Consider the following 18939-nt stretch of genomic DNA (forward strand, 5'->3'; position numbering starts at 1 on the left):
CCTTGCTCTGCCCCCACCACCGTTTTCCCGAGTACAAGGCAGGGATCTAAGAATTGTGCACTGAGTTGCTGCCCTATGCTCCCAAAGAGCATAGGCACCCCTGAACCATCAGCCTCTCCATCACCCCTGTAGGAGCTGGGGTAAGGGCTCATGGAGGGACCGGAGTCCATGTCACAGAGCGGGGGAACAGGTGTGCATTAGAGAACCGCTCTACATCATTTCTTTGAGGCAGATATTCCAGGGGATAGTCTTTATTAGTAGAAAAACAGACTGTGGGGTCCCCAGTAAAGCATAAGGTTCTAGAGGGTTCCAAGACATGGTAAATGAGCTGCTGGAAGTCTGCTTTGAGTAAGTGGGGCCCCTGCAGGGGAGCAGTCCAAGGCATTTGGCAGGGCCCTCAAGAGCCAGCCTGGTGCCTTTCACTCAAGCTTTCTCATGTGATTTTGTTATATAATAATTTCAGGATTAAAATACAATAAACAGTGGGAGAGATAAGGACTGGCCACAAGGCTTATCTGTGATTCATGACTTTCCCAGATGTCTGAGGAATAAAAATGAAGTTTCTCATAAATTCTTTCTGGGGGAAAACCGAAAAGCTTTTTTAAAAACCTTAACATGGAACAATCTTTGGGGAAAATAAAAAGCGTGCTCTCTGTCAGAACACTCAGAATGTCATGTTGCCTATTTGAGAAACCCAAGTTCTAACACTGACAGTAACTGGAAACCCATCAAACATCTTGTAACCTCCTTCCAGAAACAAAACTTAAATGGGGGCCATATCTATAGTGCACTTAACATATTTAGAAGTCCTTTGAAGTGGCACCAATCAAGTACATTATTAGTGTTGTACATTTTTACTGAGGCCAAGGCAGGTGACCACTATGGGACCATCAGCTTATTCCCCAAATCAGTGGGTCCCAGCCAGCCTGAAAACTCAGCCCAGCTCACCCGCGGCAGGTGAGGCTCAGGGCACCATGGGAAGGACGATGGTGAGGCAGCTGCTGCAGGCCTCCCTCCAACCCCACCCCCAACTCCAACACCAGGGGCCCTTGTGTTTCCCCACCCTCCCCCGCCGTCAGCATGACCCACTCCACCACCACCCATGCTCAGGGTCCCTGTGTCGTTCTGTCTCAACGTAACAAATGCACCAGTGTCTACTGATATCAGACTCGAGAAAATGAATCAAACCGTGGAGAGCTGTGTGCTTTCTGTTTTTCCCTACAAGAGTTTGCAAGGCCTCATTTTGATCCACAAGCCAGCTGTGTGGCTTAATTTCAGGTATTTTCTCTGTTGTGTGCATGTCTGTAGATCAAGAGCCTTCAGCAGAAGGAATATATTCCTGCCTTAATTTCTGTGCCCACATACCAATTCCCTAGGGATCTTTTTTTAAACTTTTACAGCAGGTTGAGCATGTGCTAAGAGGCCCTGCATCCAGAAACCGCATCTGAAGCAGTATTTCCTTTGTCACCTCTACCTCTTGAGCATCTGATGGATGTTTGTCACATGAATATTGTCCCTTCCTCCTCTCTAGAAAATACTGACATGTCCACCCTGGGACCTTACAGACCAAATCTAAGCTGTTCATCTAACATTCTTTTCCAAATGTATATGTTCTCTCTGGCCTGCATTCTGACTCTGCCTGCCACCATCTTTCCCCTAAAAAATGTGCTACTTTCCCCAATTATCAGGTTATTCTGTCCTACATCATACCCATCCCTACACCCATACCCTTCCATGCTCACCCACCGCCTCTCCTTTCATGAGACTGCTCCACCCACGCTCCCACCAAACTCCCCTCGGGCACTGTCCTCACAGGCTGACACTGTCTCGTGTGCCAGGTGCATGTCACTTGTATTTATCTTCATAACACACAGGCACTCTACCACCTTCCCAGGGCAGAGACAGTCCCCACCATAACCTCAATACATGCTTAAGGGAATGGACTTGAGTGAAACTCAGGTCTACTTGGCTTTGTATCACTTTTCTTTATTATTGGGTCATATACTACAACTTACATCAGGAAAAAAAAAAAAAAAGAGTTGCCTAAAATTTTGGTACTAAATCATTATCTTCATTTTGTCCTGAAAATGACTTCAGGGGATCCCTGGGTGGCTCAGCGATTTGGTGCCTGCCTTTGGCCCAGGGTGCAATCCTGGAGTCCTGGGATCGAGTCCCACATCGGGCTCCCGACATGGAGCCTGCTTCTCCCTCTGCCTGTGTGTCTCTGCCTCTGCCTCTCTCTCTCTCTCTTTCTGTGTCTATCATGAATAAATAAATAAATAAATCTAAAAAAAAAAAAAAAGAAAATGACTTCTGACTTTAAAGGCCAATGTAGAAAAAAATAGAAAAATAAATAAAGGTCAACGTAGGATAAAGGCAGAACACACATCACTGGGTCTACAGGACGATGGCTGCAGGAAGCACAAAGAGAAAAGGTGGGACTCATGAAAGGTCATGGTGGACACACCATAGACTGCGTAAGATGAATCAGGTGCTATGGAGCGGTTCCAAAAACAAATGGCTAGCTGCTCTACCTCATTCATGTTGGCCCCAGTCCCAGAGGATGTGACTGTCCTAGGTGGGAAGCGTACCCCTCTTTCTCATGAGAAAGCATTGAGATGTCTTTCTCAGCTACTGAGAAAGCTAATGTCTTACATTCTGAGCTAAACGTAAATGACTCAATGACTGCCATGCTTCAGATCTACGTGTGGAACCCAACACCAATCTGGAGCCCTCCCCACAGGTACAGACTCCAGGAAGCACCTGCCAGCATCTACAGGTGGTCCCAGCACAAGTCATTCCGGAGAGGCCCTTAGGTGGGCATGTGGGGGTTACACACCCAGCACCTGCAGGTCCCTGGCAACCCTAAGGGGTGAGTGCATGTGTGTTGAACGAATAAGTAACTAATTGTGTCAGCTCTCCCTAACATGGAGTCCACACTTAAATTTTAACTTCAGGCATAGATCAAATTAGCTGTTATATATTATCATCAGGGAAATTTAAGATAGTTACCTGTTTTTCCTGTGCCTTCTCGTTGGGGTAGCTTTTCATTTATGGAACCTAAAAGGGAAAATAAGGAATAAATTATTTGGGGCTCTCGAATGGTCATCAGAAGTTGTTATGCAAACATCAGGTTCCATTTGGATTAGTTTACAGTGCTTTTCTAGTTAAATTACTCAAGGCATCTGGGACCCTGAGGTGGCAATGTCATCTGTAGACACAAGCCCTCAACTAGTAAACCAAGGTAGGTGCCCATTCGTGCTGTTAACTAGCTGGCCATGTACACGAGGACATATACTCTTCAGTGTGCAATATGTCATAGTTTTTTCACTCGAAAAGTGTCCTAATTCCTTTAACATGCATTGCCATGTTGAGGCAGAATGAATCAGAGTTAAAAAGGAAACATTTTTAAAAAAAATAAAAAGTCATGCAACCAAAGATAAATAAAATCCTGGTTTCAGTTGGATTTTGCTCTATAGGAAAGAAAATTGAGGAGCTTTCTGTAGAAGAATGCAGGAAACCAGCTCAGGCTGTCGGAGTGATTCATGAGAGCGCCTGTAATATTTATGTTACACTGAGAGGTTTGCATCAGAGTTGTGAGGTGTGGCTCTCTCTTCCCCATTAGCTCAAAACTCAACAGGCATAACCGTTTTTCTCACTTTATCACACCTACTCGGAAGAACAAAAACAGAAAATTCTGTTCAGCATGACTTCAGAATTTACCTGCCGATTGTGTTCAGAATCGTCGATGCGGGATTCATCTAGAATTACCACAGTCTCACGCTGGCTTGCACTCCTCCGTGAAAACATCTCATGACACAGAACGTGAAACCCATTACTTGCTTGACAATTTGGAATGTGACTTTGAAATACAAACCATCATTTATGCAGAAGATATAAACTTTATGACATTTAATAATATTTTTCCTGTTTCTTAGAATATAGCAGCAATACAGTTGCACATGTACCAGCAGTTCATCACAGGAAACGATGTCACAGGACAGAGAGTTAACACGATCATGCAGAGACTATTCATTTTCTCGAAATATCGGCGGAAATCACATGAAGGTGATGGGTCCTCACGCCCTTTGCCAAAACTAAGTGAGCAGGTTTACTTCGGGGAACAGAATGCACACAGTAGACATGCGTCTAGCAGCGCCAACTTCAGGAAAGCTCAGAGGGTCCACGGTGGTTGTGCTCGTTGGGTTTGCTTCCAGCTCAGGTGGAAACACACCCGCTCCTCCTGCCCTGAGTCTAAGAAGTGGGCGACGTGCATTTGGAAATTTCACGTGCCGGTGAACAGAAAGGACCACGGTGAGCCTAGCTCTCCATGTGACATCAGAGGGGCACTCCCTGAAGCTGGCCCCTCGCTCTTTCCCTGCTGCTGCTCCTGCCACTAGGGGAACGGCCCATGGCGTCTAGGCTTCAAAACCCAGGATTCCACTTCTGCTGAGAACCCCCTGGGGCATGAAAGGGACCCCACTGTGTAGCCTTCTCCTAAAGCTTTTGGGGCCCTACTTGGCCTGCTTCTCCCTTCATGCCTCTCTACACAAATCCAGATTTCTTAAAGAGCTTAAGCGTCTTTAGTCATCAGCTTACTGTTATCATGTGTTTCTGCAATGAGTCAAAAAATGTTTTCTACTTGTGACTGGAAATGATAATATTTCAGTAATATTTCTCAATATGACTATTCAGATTCTAATATTCTAAGCTAAATGTAAATGTCACGCATAGTAATTCCACGCCCCACATGAGAGCCTCTTTGCTGGATTAAGGTAGTATTGGGACATCTAAGGATTGAGGACCACAAGCTGTGGATTTGCACTCTGAGCATCTCCCTGCAACCCCGGGTGCACTTTCTCCCAAACCAACCCCCTCTCGGCTTGCTCACTGGCCCCCATGAATTCATTTGGCATTTACTCAAACCAGTCGATACAAAATTATCCCATCTTGTTCTTAAATAGTAAGACGTGATTTTAGAGCAGAGTCAGGTGTCCTTGGTAACCTGCTCCCTGATTCAAGTGTTGCGCAACAGAAGACCCAGAGACGCTGTTTATTTCATCTTTCAACTGCCTCTGGACAAAAAGCCTCCCCCAGATCTCACTTCCTTCCCTGCAGTGTCCTGTCCCCGGGAAGTGGAAGAAGGCTGGACATCACTGTCCACACAGCAAAACCACTATGCCCACCAGAATCCATGAACCCAAAACCAGAAGCAACTCTTACTTTATTCCTACAGTTTTCTGGAGAAAAGGATTTGCTGAAGAATTCCCAAGAATTTGGGACAGGTGAGATTCTAGGATGTAGGTGCAGAAGAGGGCACCTGGGGGACAGTGAACAGCTCTGTGAGCCACGGGCTGGCCAGCTACACCTGCAAGACCTGATCACCGCTCATGGACATGAACACCACTCCTCGGATTCCTTTTTCCAAGGACACAGGTGAATTCCCTCCATTGGTGAGATCTTATCCCATTTAAATGCTCTTTTAAAAGAGGTGGCTTTGGGATCCCTGGGTGGTGCAGCGGTTTGGCGCCTGCCTTTGGCCCAGGGCGCGATCCTGGAGACCCGGGATCGAATCCCACATCGGGCTCCCGGTGCATGGAGCCTGCTTCTCCCTCTGCCTGTGTCTCTGCCTCTCTCTCTCTCTCTCTCTCTGACTATCATAAATAAAAATTAAAAAAAAAAAAGAGGTGGCTTTCTTTAGCAATTCGGGTATGCGAAACCACAGAAACACAATGCTGGGAGAACTATACCCACAGTTTAAGGGGGAATAGCATGGGCTGTAGTTCTGAGCACCTGGTTCAAGTCCAGCTGCATGCAGGGATACCAGCTTTTTGCTGGAACAGCCTGGACCAGCCTGGGCAGAGGGTGCCATGTCCTGCTGAGAGCTGGAGGTCCCAGCCAGCTCCTTCCCCAGCGCCAACTGCACCCCGGTGTGTGAGGCCTGGGCAGAAGGGAGAGGGTTAAGGAGGTCACCCAGGGCAGGCAAGCACATGTCTAACATGCAGAATGGATGGCCCCCACAGGGCCCAGTTAAACAAGCCACTGTAAGTTATCCGTTTCTGGAAATCGCATAGTTGAGTGCAGATTTACAAGATCACATGGCTTTGTTTCAGAAAAAAGGAAAGAATGAGAAAAAAAAAAAGAAAAGGAATAGAAGGATTAGAGGCTCTGTTTCTCCTGTATTTTCTGGATATATGTCTCTTTGCTGCAACTCTGAGTAACCTGGTAGACACTGTGCTCTGTGAAAGCAGAGGCCCAGAGAGCCTGCACCAAACAGTGGTCTCACCCCTCCAAACCCTTCCTTCCCCACCATGGTACAAACCAGTGGGCTTTTCTCAGGAGCTGGCTGGTTGTTTCTGCCCCTCATTCCCAGCCAGCATCACCATGAATGATCTCGCGAATACCGCAAGGCAGAGCGGCTCAGGGAGTAAGACAGAGGCTGGGCTGGAGAACAAACTCACTACCTACCAGCTCTGTGACCCTGTCAGGTGGCTTCATCTGCCCCAACCTCCATTCCCTCATCTGCAAAATGGGCAGTGTCAGGAGTATCTGCTCCCTGCTCGAATGACAACATGAGAGAAATCAACAGAAAAGAAGCACACAATGAACATTCACTTAAAATATCTCAGGTGTGGGATCCCTCAGTGATGGCTCAGTGGTTGAGCATCTGCCTTTGTCTCAGGTCATGATCCCAGGGTCCCAGGATTGAGTCCCACTCAGGGTCCCTGCATGAAGCCTGCTTCTCCCACTGCCTGTGTCTCTGCCTCTCTCTCTCTCTTTCTCTGTGTCTCTCATGAATAAACAAAATCTTTAAAAAATATATTTTAAAAAATCTCAGGTGTTCTGTCACCTATCTGTTGCATATCCCACCTGTGGCCTCTGCCTTCACTCAGTATTTTATATGCAGAGGTGGAGACAAGGTCTGCACACAGCAGAAAGCAATGCTGTCTCCACTCAGAGCACATGGTCAGCCAGGGCCCCAATGAGCCTGAGTGATGTCAGCCTCTCTCCGTGACCACTTCCACTCATTCATTTAACACATGCTCATTGTGTGCTAGCAAACAATGCAAGAAACAAAGCACTAAAAAGTTTCATTTACTTTGGGGAGATAAGCATAAAATGGAAATTAAATAATTTATACTACATTTGTGCACACGGCTAAGCTATAAGTTCTTACTGTGTGTTGGTCATTGTTCTAAGTACTTCACATGCATTAAGTCATTTAATGCTGACGACAACCTGAGAAAGTGCGACCATCATTATGCCCATTATACAGATGAGGAGACTGAGGTCTGGGCAGGTGCCTAACTGGCCTCAGCTTTCTTAGCCAGCCAGTGGCAGGGCCAGGATCCATGTCTGCACTGTTAGCCTTTGGAGGAGCTGAGCAGACAGGCAGGCCCCTGAAGAAGATGGAGGGGTGAACAGGCCCCCCAGCTAGAGGGGATAGCAGCATGAGTTGAGAGCAAGGCTGGCAGTGCAGCGGGGCATGGCGTGTCCAAAGGAATACTCTACGAGAGTGCTCTGCAAGCTCCTCGTCCCCATTATTCTGTGCACATTCTCAGTTTATGAGGACATACCTCCCCGGGTGGGGACTTTCCTATCATCTTGGCCTCTGCAGAGTCTAGTGTGGTGCCAGTGCATGGAAGAGCCTGAATCAGAGTCGGGATGCCAGAGCGTGACCTGAGAAGGCTGACAAAGCCTCTCAGCATCAACAGCACCTCTGATCTCAGGTCCACTGACCCTCCTACCAGTGAACGGCCCAGCGGTGGGAGAACGAGGCCAGAAAGACTGAGCGTAAGATGCAGGGGGTGCCAAGCCCAGGATGGAAGCTGATGTTGATGTCAAAGTGCTTGGAAACCCGCCAGTCCCGCACTGCTCTTCGGTCAAAGGTCAGCCCTACAGAGGGTGACAGGCATAGTCCTATGGTTGAGCCAACGTGCACAATGAGAGCTGCCTGCACTCAATTTTTAATAAATCAGTAGGGCACAACACCTGCCTGCGTTACGTCCCGGGATTGTTGGGACACCCAATCAACCGCATGAACACCGGTGTCAAAGTTGAGAAACAGGAAAGTCCAGAGCACAACATGACCTTCCATAGATCATCCCATGACTTGCAAAACACTGTTGGGCAGCCACCACAACGGTGTGCTGCCCCACCCCTCCCACGAGGGACCTGATGCTGTGAATTACATGTGTTCTCTACTCTTGCCCTATAAGACCCACGCCAGCATCTAACCAGGCTTGCAACACAGCAGCTTACCACCATGGTAGTGGCTCATCTGATTCAAAACCAATTAGATTATGATGCTTACTAGGTCTTAGTAGATGGTGCAGGAGCCTTGTTAGTGAATCCCAAATCTTGCCTGTATGTAATACTAGATATTATGCACCTATTATATACAGACTATAACACTAGGAAGGAACACCTCATACTAGCTTAGTGATGGTTTTCTATACACCATGGTTTTAATGACCATAGTTTCTGTTACGTGTCTGAGGAATCCTGGCTTTAGGGTAATCACAGAGAGGGGCCCCTGGGTGGCTCAGTCAGTTAAGCATCTGACTCTTGATTCTGGCTCAGGTCATGATCTCAGGGTCGTGAGATTGAGAGCCCAGGTTGGGCTCTGCACGGGGCACAGAGCCTGCTTGAGATTCTCTCTCTCTTCCCCTGCCTCTGCCTCTGGCCCTCCCTCTATCCTGCTGCTTTGTGTGCACTTTTCCTGTTTCCCTTTTTAAAAAAAAGAAAATTTTCATTTTCTTGCGTGTGGAAATTGTATCAGGAAATTTCCCTACTCTGTGTTGGCTGTTATCAAATCATTATTTTATCTCTTTAGGGATATAAAATGAATCTCCTCAAAACTTTGAAAATTGTCATAAGAGTCCCTGACGATTTGTATTTTATTCTAAAGCAAATGTCAGTGAGTGACGTCTACACTGCAGCCTAGCAGCCACGGTCACCCCTCTCTGGTTCTCACCCCAGGGGCCCATGGGTTCCGTCCTTGTGCACCTTCTACTCTTGTTAAAGCTGTCTGATCTAATTCCCTTGCCAGTGGGCACTGAAATGTTTTACTTTACTATCATTTTTCAGGAAGAGAATTGTTAAGCCAAGGGAAGGCATTTTGGGGGAAAAAAACAGCTCCTTCTAATCTGTAGACTTTCTGGTTCACACAAAGCAACTCTGAATTTGCATTTCAATAATTTGTACAAAGAAATACTCCAGAGACTTGAGAAGCCAGCTGTGGCTGTGTTGTTGATTTCAATATTTGGAAATTCAGTTGTTCTGGATGTTTCTTTCAAATTCCTCCGCTGGGGACGCCTGGGCGGCTCAGTGGTTGAGTGTCTGCCTTTGGTTCAGGGTGTGATCCCAGGGTCCAGGGATTGAGTCCCGCATCAGGCTCCCTGCAGCGAGCCTGCTTCTCCCTCTGCCTATGTCGCTGCCTCTCTCTTTCTGTCTCTTATGAATGAATAAATACAATATTTTTTTAAAAATCCTCAGCTGTGCAAGTTCCTTCATTTAGTGCCAGGGAAATTCATGAGTGAAAAATGAATAAAACAGCTTCTGTCTATAAAGTGAAGACTTTCAGAAAGGATTAGGATGTTCAAGGACACATGAAGCACCCCCCCTTTCAGGGAGAGGCCAGAACTGTGGGCGTTGTGGACAATACGAGGATCATGGTTAAGCTCATGTAGACACTGCATCAAGAAGCTCTCTGATCTCACCCAAAGGCCTCTATGGTTCATGCATGGACCATCCCAAACCCAAAGGGAGAAGCTGCTCAGATAAGCAATCAGCTCCGGGAAAGAACCACTAACTCACTCATCCCTCTCAGTGGAAATGCAAAGCCTCTCATTGACACCAAAGGAGAGATAATACTTGATGTGATAAAACTCGCCGGGAAATGAGCAGGGCCGGAGAGCTGACTTTCTGCCCTGCACCACGAGAAGGCGCTGGAACACGGGGAGTGGGGACACCAGGATGAACATGACCCCTGTCCTGCTCCGGAGAACTCCCCCCATGACCGACCCTGGTTTCAGAAAGGGGTGCACTGGGCGGCACTCAAAGGCCTTCAGTCATATAGTGGGATGTGTCCCCTCCTCTGCTCTGCATCCCCAACTCTGTAGCTGACTTCAAACACCTGCCTCAAGCTGAGCGACATACAAAGATTCCTGGGATATTGTAAGACAGAGAATTCTTGCATGTACGTTCAGCTTACAGGGTCTCGAAGTGCTTTGTACTCTTGCCAGGAATAAGCTCTTGGCCAAGGTGCGTCGTTACAGAAGGGAGATGAGATTAAAAACCCTGAAGCAATTTCCAAATAACAGCGAAGAGATGAGCTACAAAAATCCTCCCTTGGAGAAAAGTCCTTTGTTTCTGAGTTTTACTCTGCCCCCAGCAATGTTAGTCTTCAAATCTTTAGAAGGAAGAAGAAAAGAAGAAATCCTTACAGAATAAATATAAATCAGAGGCGTGCAGATGGAGACACGTTGACCTGGCTCTTCCCCAGCGTGGAGGACAGCGGGGGGTGGGGGCAATGCTCGGTGGGCTCCCTGTCATTTCCTTCATCCCCTGAGCATCTCCCAAGCAGGAGAAGACCCCAAGCACAAACCCATCTGCAAACCCAGGGGTCTAAGTCAGCAGGGCTCGGTGAGCATATAAATCTGCAAGCCATGAGCAAGAAACACCTGCTTTCAGGCAGGGCAAGGCCTGGAGTGCATCTGGATGCAGCTCAAAGAGCAGCTTTTTGGTCCCAAGTATTTCTCAAGGTCATGTGCTGTCTGCCATCGACACACAGGCTCTCCCTAATCCAGGAAGGGATAGTGCTCCCCCCATCCTGCACGCACCCCTCCCATGCCTGCCTTGGAACAGGCCCAGCAAGGAGCAGGGACTCTCAAGAATAAATGGTGTGAACAAGACCGTTTTGCCCCCTCTTTATGTCAGGCCAACGTGTTCCTCTTTTCTAGAACTGTCTCCCCGTCACCTGTCCACGTGCTCGGGCAGCGAGCTACCCCCCCCCGGCCCCCCACCCCCACCCCGAGTGCCTGCAGCCCCCACTTGACTCGCCCAGCCCGTGACGCGTGTGGCTGCAGAGCCCTCGACAGACCGTGTGCGCCCTGCCTGGCAAATGCTCCACAACAAACGAATTAGCAACAAACGATGGGTGGATTCCTTGGGAGAAAGGTAGCGTGGATGTTCTCCAATGAGCACTAGGTTCACGGGTCACGTACCCCATGATTTACTATAGCAGAATCTTATCAGTGCATTAGGGATCACCACATTCCATCATTCAGCCATCGGGAAGCAGGGATCAACAGGAGTGGGCAGGCAGGACCTGCCACCCCCAAAAGTGCCCCTGCACTGAAGCCTCTGCCTCTGCCAGCCTGAGCACCACTCACTCAGGGGCCTGGCTAGGAAGATGAAGCCGACCACTCACTTGCTGCGAAAACCTGAGTGCAGCACACACCCCAAAGGACCAGCCTTGATTACCACTGATGACAGCAGATGGTGGGTTTCCAAAAGCCCCGTGGAGTCAGTGTGGTGGGTGGGGAGCAGCACGTGGCTCCCAGTCCTCTTGGCACCATGCCGAGGCCTGGAAAAAATCTGCCACATGCTCACAGACCTTGAACCTGGAGCTCTACGTAGTCTAAGTAAAGACTGCAAGGCCCGTGAATTTCCATTATCAGATTTGGCAGAAAATGTGGGCTCTAGAGACAAAAGATAGAGTTCTAAATCCCAGGTCTATCGCTTACGAGCACAGAAGCCCCGGGTAGAGTCCTCACCTGCAAAGGGAAGGAGACACCACTTCTGATCAGGCTGCTGTGACCCCGGCACCTGCTGGGTCCCCGTGAGCAAGCACAGCTGCCACCTCCACTCCCGGAACGCCACGGATGCCCAACACTAATGCTGGCCGTGCCCAAATCCTCACGTGCGCCTCTTCCACCCCACCCTGCCCTCCAGCCCGGGTGCATCTTTTCTCACCCAGCCCCTCAGCTCCTACACATCCACCCCTTTCTCTGCACCAAAACCCTCGGGGAATGACATCATAGATGCATGACTCTAGGGAGGATTTAAGTCTGTGTACTACTTTCTCCAATGATATATGCATTTTGAACTTTTAAATCTCTTTAAATCTGTGGAATACTGCACTCACACGTAAAGAACATAGACATACAGCATGGTACACTGTCGTTAAAGATCCAGAGAAACAGCGTCCAGGGCAGAAGGAGTCAGCACGTCCAGCCTGGTCTCTGGTCAGGGACCCCCCCCCCCACGCCTGCAACCCCTGTCTTGATCCCACCATAACCCCTGCCTCGGTGTCCTTGTGGCTTTCTACCCAAACATATTTCTGCAAGTGCAAGAGCTGAGTTTTGTCTGGTTTTGAATCTTGAATGGACTCCTGCGTTCTGCGCTCTGGTGCTTCCTCTCAGGACCCCGGGGGAGCCACGTGTGTGTATAGACCGAGCGGGCCACGTGGCCCATCCAGTCAGGTACTACAGATGCGCATCCACTTCCCAGATCCGGTTGTTGTAACAAACGCTGCTCTGAATGTGTTGGCGCATGGAAACTGCTGGAAATTGAGTGCACGTCTCCGGAGCCACTCACATCCCACTACCACATGCGGAGGGCAAGCTGATTCTGCCTCAATGGCACCAGCAGCCCAGAAAGTTCCATGCTTTCATGTCCTCACCAGCACATCGTACACCACTTTTCCTCTGCTGCCGGTCAGGTGGGTGTGTAAGGGAATCTCACTGTGATGTCATTTGCATTTCCCTGGTGCTAATGAGCCTGAACCCGTTCTCCTCTGTTCACTGGTCATTAGGGTTTCCTTCCTGTGTAAAATGCTGCCTATTCAAGACTTTTGACCATTTTTCTGCTAGAGTGTCTTATCTCACTTTCCTTATCAATTAATAGGAATCTGGATATTTTTGTATTAATGGCTTATAATCCAGAATTATGAAATAAAGGATGCTCCCCCTTTTGAGGTCCTTCTGGGAGAAGTGAGAACGTGGAGGATTTGGGGGCAGGGGCTCTTCTCCGAAATCGCAAACCTGTGGATACCTGCTTCACTGCCCTGTGGCCTCACGGCGCGTTTGCATGTGTTCATAATAAACACACATACGCACATTCTAAGTGACAGCTCCTGTTTATGGCTCTGTTTTCAGTCTCCTGTCCTGGTTTTCACAGTTTTACAGTGTGTATTTATAGGGGAAGCTTGGTGTGAACTCCAGGGCGAAAGATAACTGTTGAACCCTGAGACTAAGTCAATTTTAATAAACAGGATGAAAGCCACTCTCATCATTTACAGCAAGTGGATAACACACACCAGACACAATACACCCCAGCTGATGTACCAGTGAAGGGAGGAAGATGTACCTAGACAAGACCCTGGCTGTTTGCAGATGAAAAAACGTGAACCCCTGTGTTGTGTGTCACCACCCCACGCAGAGCGAAGCCCTCTCGCCCTGCTTGGCTGCATTATGTATGAGGCTCTGTCAACAGCTAGGAAGAAGCTGAAGTGCATTATACAAAGGTTTGCCATAAACTCTTCATGCATGCATGTGTGAGCGTGTGTGTGGGACTGTGTGTGTGTGTGTGTGTGTGTGTGTGTGACTGAGCATTAGGAGTCTGTGTGTGCACCATGCGCATGTATGGGAGCTCCACCGTCCCGAAACTTCCTGGCCTCAGACGTTCTCAACAACTCCCCACAACGCTGCAGTTTCTGAGCACAGGCATCTGCTCTCCCACACACACATTTGTGTGGAATCAAAGCATGACTGCAGCTGGGTTCCCATAGACCTTTCCCGAAGTACCCTGCAAGTGATGGAATGTACTGGTCATATCAGCAGGTATGAGGTGACCCTGGCCAGGCATCTTGAAGTCACAGCCTCAAAACTGAGGCCCAGAGGTAAAAGGGACACTCATTTGCAGAAAGCAAGTCTGAAAGGAGAGTAGGCCCCAACCTCACTTGCAAGTCTGACCTGAAACACTGAGTTTCCCCACTGTTCCCACACAAGAAATACCAGAACCATCAGGTGAATCAAACAACCCGCATGGCCAGTGTGAAAATGGAGCATTTCTATATGGTCCAATTATAACTACTGGTACCTGGTTTAAGAAAAATGCGAAAATGGACAGTACAGTGGTTTGATTCCAAAAACAAAATACTAGTTGGAAAATGTAAGGAATTCAGCCAATTTTGTCCTAGTTTTTCAATAAAGATCATTCAGACACAACTTAATTTTCTAACAGTATTGCTAAAATCACAGAAACAGGTATTTTCTGTGATTTTTCCTTCGTGAAAATAAGGCTCGACGCCAAGCAGTGCCCACATGCCTGGAATAAAACGCGTATGTGAAAGTATCTTCCAGGGTGAGGGACACATGCAGAGGCAAATAGCATGTGTTAATTTTCCTCTTTCTCTCATTTATTCCATGAGTTCGTAAAAGAATTATTAGGTGCAAATGTTAGCTCACTAAAAATATTTGTCAGCAATTTTTAGCTCTTGGATAACAAGATAGTTTTTTTTAAATAAATATGTTTTAATTTCACGTTATGCACACCGTGTGGCTTTTAAGTGATGACCAGTCGCTGGAAATATTAGGTTTCGTGTTACTGTTAATTACAGATGTCATCATGCTGAAGCACTTAGGCATTCTGGCCTGTGCCTTGGCTCCTGGCGTAAACGTCTGAATCATGAACAGAATTCCTAATCATAAGATGTCTGACCTTAAAAAAAAAAAAAAAGTCTAGAAGTAAATCCTAAGTGCAAATGTTTCAATATTTTACATGAAAAATCAGGAACACGCGTTGTACTTCCCTGACCGTTGTACTAAGTCCACTCTAGGAGCCTTGATGCAGAGACCATGAAGCCCCTTCACAGGTGGTCTGATCCGTCCCCCAGCCAATTAATCACAAGTCAAGCTGTAAAACAGTCTCCACCAAAAATGATCAGAATCATTTATATCATTTGGGGTAAAAGAGTAAAGGAAGATGGACTATTTCATAGGCTATACTCCTGACAGTATTTTCACTTTCGGTGGATCAAGTCTCCTTCTGAGTAATAAAAGAACAAAAACTGTCTGGCAATGGACTTACAGGGAATGATCCTCTTTTTCTTTTCAAACATATACATATAAAAACATAACTTTTCTTTTTCTTTTTTTTTTCCCTTTTTTTTTTTTTTGGCAGAGGAAACATGTGGTCATTTTCACCACTGACTCTAGTCCTTGGGGTCATTCCTAAAACACTAAGTCCCGAATCAAAGAACCTATCATAGTTCAGGCCAGAGTTTCCATTGGTAAAGGAGTCTTAAAAACATTTTTCTACTGTATTTTAGGCTTTGTCCAGAGACACAAACCCAATGCTGTGACGCCTCACAACCACCAGCACTGGATTTCTTGTGCATTGTGAGCAGACACGGGTGGGTGACCAGAATGACAGTGGCCAGTTGTCAGTAGCAGGCCAGCCAGCCTGTTTGTGGACCTACCAGGGCACCGGGGTGTCTTGTGGGCCACGGCTGTGCCGCTGACTGGCCTCCCGTTGGGTGTGACGCACCAACAGTATCCGGTGTAGCTGTGACACTGCACCTGGGGGACAGCAGAACAGGGAGGTGAGCTTGACAGCCCTGCTGGGCCACGCACCTCTCACCTCGCTGCATCACTCAGTGAGACACGGGGTGGCCCCAGGCCCCGGGACTTTAGAGAGCACCACCACGGCACTTGTGCTGCATGCCAGTGCGCTGGCCACTCTGCTGTCCAGGATGCTCACCTGTCTGAGCTAGAGCCACGTCTCATGGCAAGGCAAGAGGCTGGGCCCCAGGGACTCCAGAGACACGCTCAGCGGCCCCTGCTCTGCTGCAGCAGAAGGAGAGGGGACCACATCACTCCCTCCCCTTGGGGTCTCCTGGGGGAGTCTCCCCAGCATTGCTCCACCCACCCAGGGCCTCCCCAGCATCCTTCCTGCCCCCACCAGGGTCTCCCTAGCATCCCTCCCCCACCAGGATCTCCCTAGCACCCAACCCCCCCAGGGCCTCCCCGGCATCCTTCCTGCCCCCAAGTGTCTCCCTGGCATCCCTCCCTCCCAGGGTGTCTCTAGTATCCTTCCCTCCCAGGGTATTCCCGGCATCCCTCCATCCCAGGGTCTCCCCAGCATCCCTCCCTCCAGGGTGTCTCTAGTATCCTTCCCTCCCAGGGTCTCCCCGGCATCCCTCCATCCCAGGGTCTCCTTAGTATCCCTCTGTCCCAGGCTCTCCCCGGCATCTCTCCCTCCCAGGGTCTCCCTAGTATCCCTCTGTCCCAGGGTCTCCCCAGCATCCCTCCATCCCAGGGTCTCCCCTGCATCCCTCCCTCCCAGGGTCTCCCCAGCATCTCTCCCTCCAGGGTGTCTCTAGTATCCTTCCCTCCCAAGGTCTCCCCGGCATCCCTCCATCCCAGGGTCTCTCTGGCATCCTTCCCTTCCAGGGTGTGTCTAGTATCCTTCCCTCCCAGGGTCTCCTCGGCATCCCTCCCTCCCAGGGTCTCTCTAGTATCCTTCCCTCTCAGGGTCTCTCTGGCATCCCTCCCCTCCAGGGTCTCCCCAGCATCCCTCCTGCCCCTGGCCCCATCCACACCAACTGGCCAGAGAGGACCCTTCCTGCTGCAGCCACCTCCGCCCTCCTTCCTCAGGCTCCCAAAGGCCGAGGGGTGATTGTCGTACACACACACACAATTCGGTCCTTATGGGAGGGCTCCCAGCAGATCCTACTTTGTTTCTCTGCTGAGGGCTAGGATGGCTAGCACCACCACCCTCAGGACCGGGACCAAGGGGCACATGCGCAGGGCCCTCTCCCGGTGGAGCCCCGGCCCCCTCCCGCAGCCCCCCATCCTGATGATCGGGCACAGAGTCCCCGGGGTGCGCGGTCACCTGGCTGTAGGTGCCGTCGTCGTTGCATTCTGGGATGAACACCTGCTGTAGCTCCTTCCGGGCCTGCTCCTGCGTGTACTTCCTCTCGGCCACACACCTGGATACATCTGCAGGAGAGAGCAGATCAGTGGCGGCACTCACGCGACTGGGGGACACACGTGCTGGAGCCCCTGTGGCGTGCAGGGTGCAGGCAGGAGGGCTCCCCGAGGAAGGTGGGCCTGCGCGGTAGGAAGGGCGGGGTGTGGTCTACACGGAGTAAGCAAGGCCAGGGTGGCTGGGAGAAGGCCGCTGGGCCATCCTGCCTCAAGGTGGACGCGCTCCCTGGAGAGTGAAGAAGCGCCTGCTGTGGTGCGGCAGCTGCACACGCGCTCACTGTGGACCTGGGTGTGTGAGTGCACCAGGTGGGGACACACCCAGGGGCCAGGTCCAGAAGTCCCGCTAGGGGCTGACCCAGTGCCCTCTGGCCTACGCTGTTCCGGCCCAAAGCTGCAGGCCCAGGGGACCAGCCCCTTCTGAAGACCCCCTTGGCCAGGAGACCAGAGTTGCCCTCGTGTCTGTGCCACCCGGTCATAGGGTCTCAAAGTGATACTGAGGTCCTGCCCCTTCCACCTGCAAGCAGAAAATCTGACTTTAAGTCAGATAAAAAATCAAATATCCTCAGCCCTCCATCCCCTCTGTCCTACACTTTCAGGCATTTGTGTTAACATCTCTATTACATAATTCAACAAAAAGGGCTCCGTTCCTACCGCTCCGTAGGGAGCGATCTCCTGGAACCAAACACGTTCATAAAAAAGGAAGAGTCTACCCACATGTGAGTGTGTCCAATCTCTCTGCACATGAAGAGTTCAGGGACCCAGACCCTCAAACCAAACACGGAGATGTGTGTGTGCATGAGGGATGCACTGGCATGGGAGCGAGGCCCCTCTGCCATCCCCACAGCCTGCGCCCACGGGCCTATGATGTCTGGGACCATGAGGTACATTTGATGACGCCCGCTGCAGGCACCAGGCCTCCAGTGAAGGGCGTGGAGCTGTGAGCCCCTGGGGCCCCCTGTGTGTCCACCACGGGCCTCTCGCCCCAGAACGCCACCGCAAGTTTGTTTCCCTTCCTCGGGCCATCCTATGATGGAGCTCATTTGAGTTTTAAGACTTGAAAAGAATGGCTTTCCCAATTTTTCTAAAGTGTTTCCAGATTTAAATAACAAGTTGTCTAGATCTTAAAGGCCCTCTGGACTCGGAGAGATGCTTCTTCAAACGTGTCCCCTGGCCAACGTCTTTAGATGGTGACTTGATTGCCTGGTAGTAGAAACGGCTGGCTGGCTATGACAGTGTGCCATCTGGGCACCCGCTCCAGGGCCCTGGGCTGCGGCCACAGCTCCAGCGGCATCCATGTGCTGAATATAGACCCTGCGTGGAACATCCTTGTCTCAGGCTTGCGTGGAGCCATGGTTGCAGGCCTCTCCGTGCATTAGGGGCTTGTACACTGCAGAAAATGGTCTTTCATCCGGGGCTCACATCCCGATCTACATTTTGGCCTGGCCAGCCAGCACTCAGCAACATGTGGTTTTAATGCAGTCTGTGTTTTAGCTGAGGACAAATCACTGCTTTGCTGGACTTCTGTCCTCATTTTTTTAGTATAACCTGTGGTTTGACTGTCTAAAAGGAAAAGTGATACGACCTCCAGCTTGCAAGGTCCCCACCAGCGTACAGATGGAATCACAAATCGTATCTAATATTTGAACCGTCATCGAACATGCCAGAAAGCATAAACTTTCCAAACAACTTGTGGACCTTATTCCTGGTTTGGATGCCTTCCTTCAAAGACTTTGCACTCACCGCCGCTCGGCTAGTCCTCTAACAGGCAGCCCTCACATCGGACACAAGATTAAATTCCAAGTTTTCATCTGGCACATTGCTGACCGTGTAGCCACAGGGAACGAGACAGCAGCACGAATCTGCAGTCTGTGTCAGCCATCCCTCAAAAATAAAAGTGCCGTGTGCCTACACCACCTGTAGATATTCTAAATCAGGCCCTTTT

General features: G+C 49.6%; 1 protein-coding gene across 3 annotated transcripts in view; it reads right to left on the bottom strand.

Moving 5' to 3' along the window:
• SMOC2 (SPARC related modular calcium binding 2) overlaps positions 1-18939 on the bottom strand; it is a 160911-nt gene that overhangs the window by 86538 nt on the left and 55434 nt on the right. For all 3 annotated transcript variants that reach the window (XM_072765897.1, XM_072765889.1, XM_072765909.1), the window contains exons 3-5: positions 16903-17009; positions 15488-15587; positions 3013-3060 (exon numbers count right to left, since the gene is read on the bottom strand). In XM_072765897.1, coding sequence (XP_072621998.1) covers positions 3013-3060; positions 15488-15587; positions 16903-17009 — 255 coding nt within the window. The remainder of the gene's footprint in view (positions 1-3012; positions 3061-15487; positions 15588-16902; positions 17010-18939) is intronic.

This window comes from Vulpes vulpes, chromosome 1 (genome assembly GCF_048418805.1).
Source record: "Vulpes vulpes isolate BD-2025 chromosome 1, VulVul3, whole genome shotgun sequence".
In the NCBI taxonomy this organism is placed as follows: Eukaryota; Metazoa; Chordata; class Mammalia; order Carnivora; family Canidae; genus Vulpes; species Vulpes vulpes.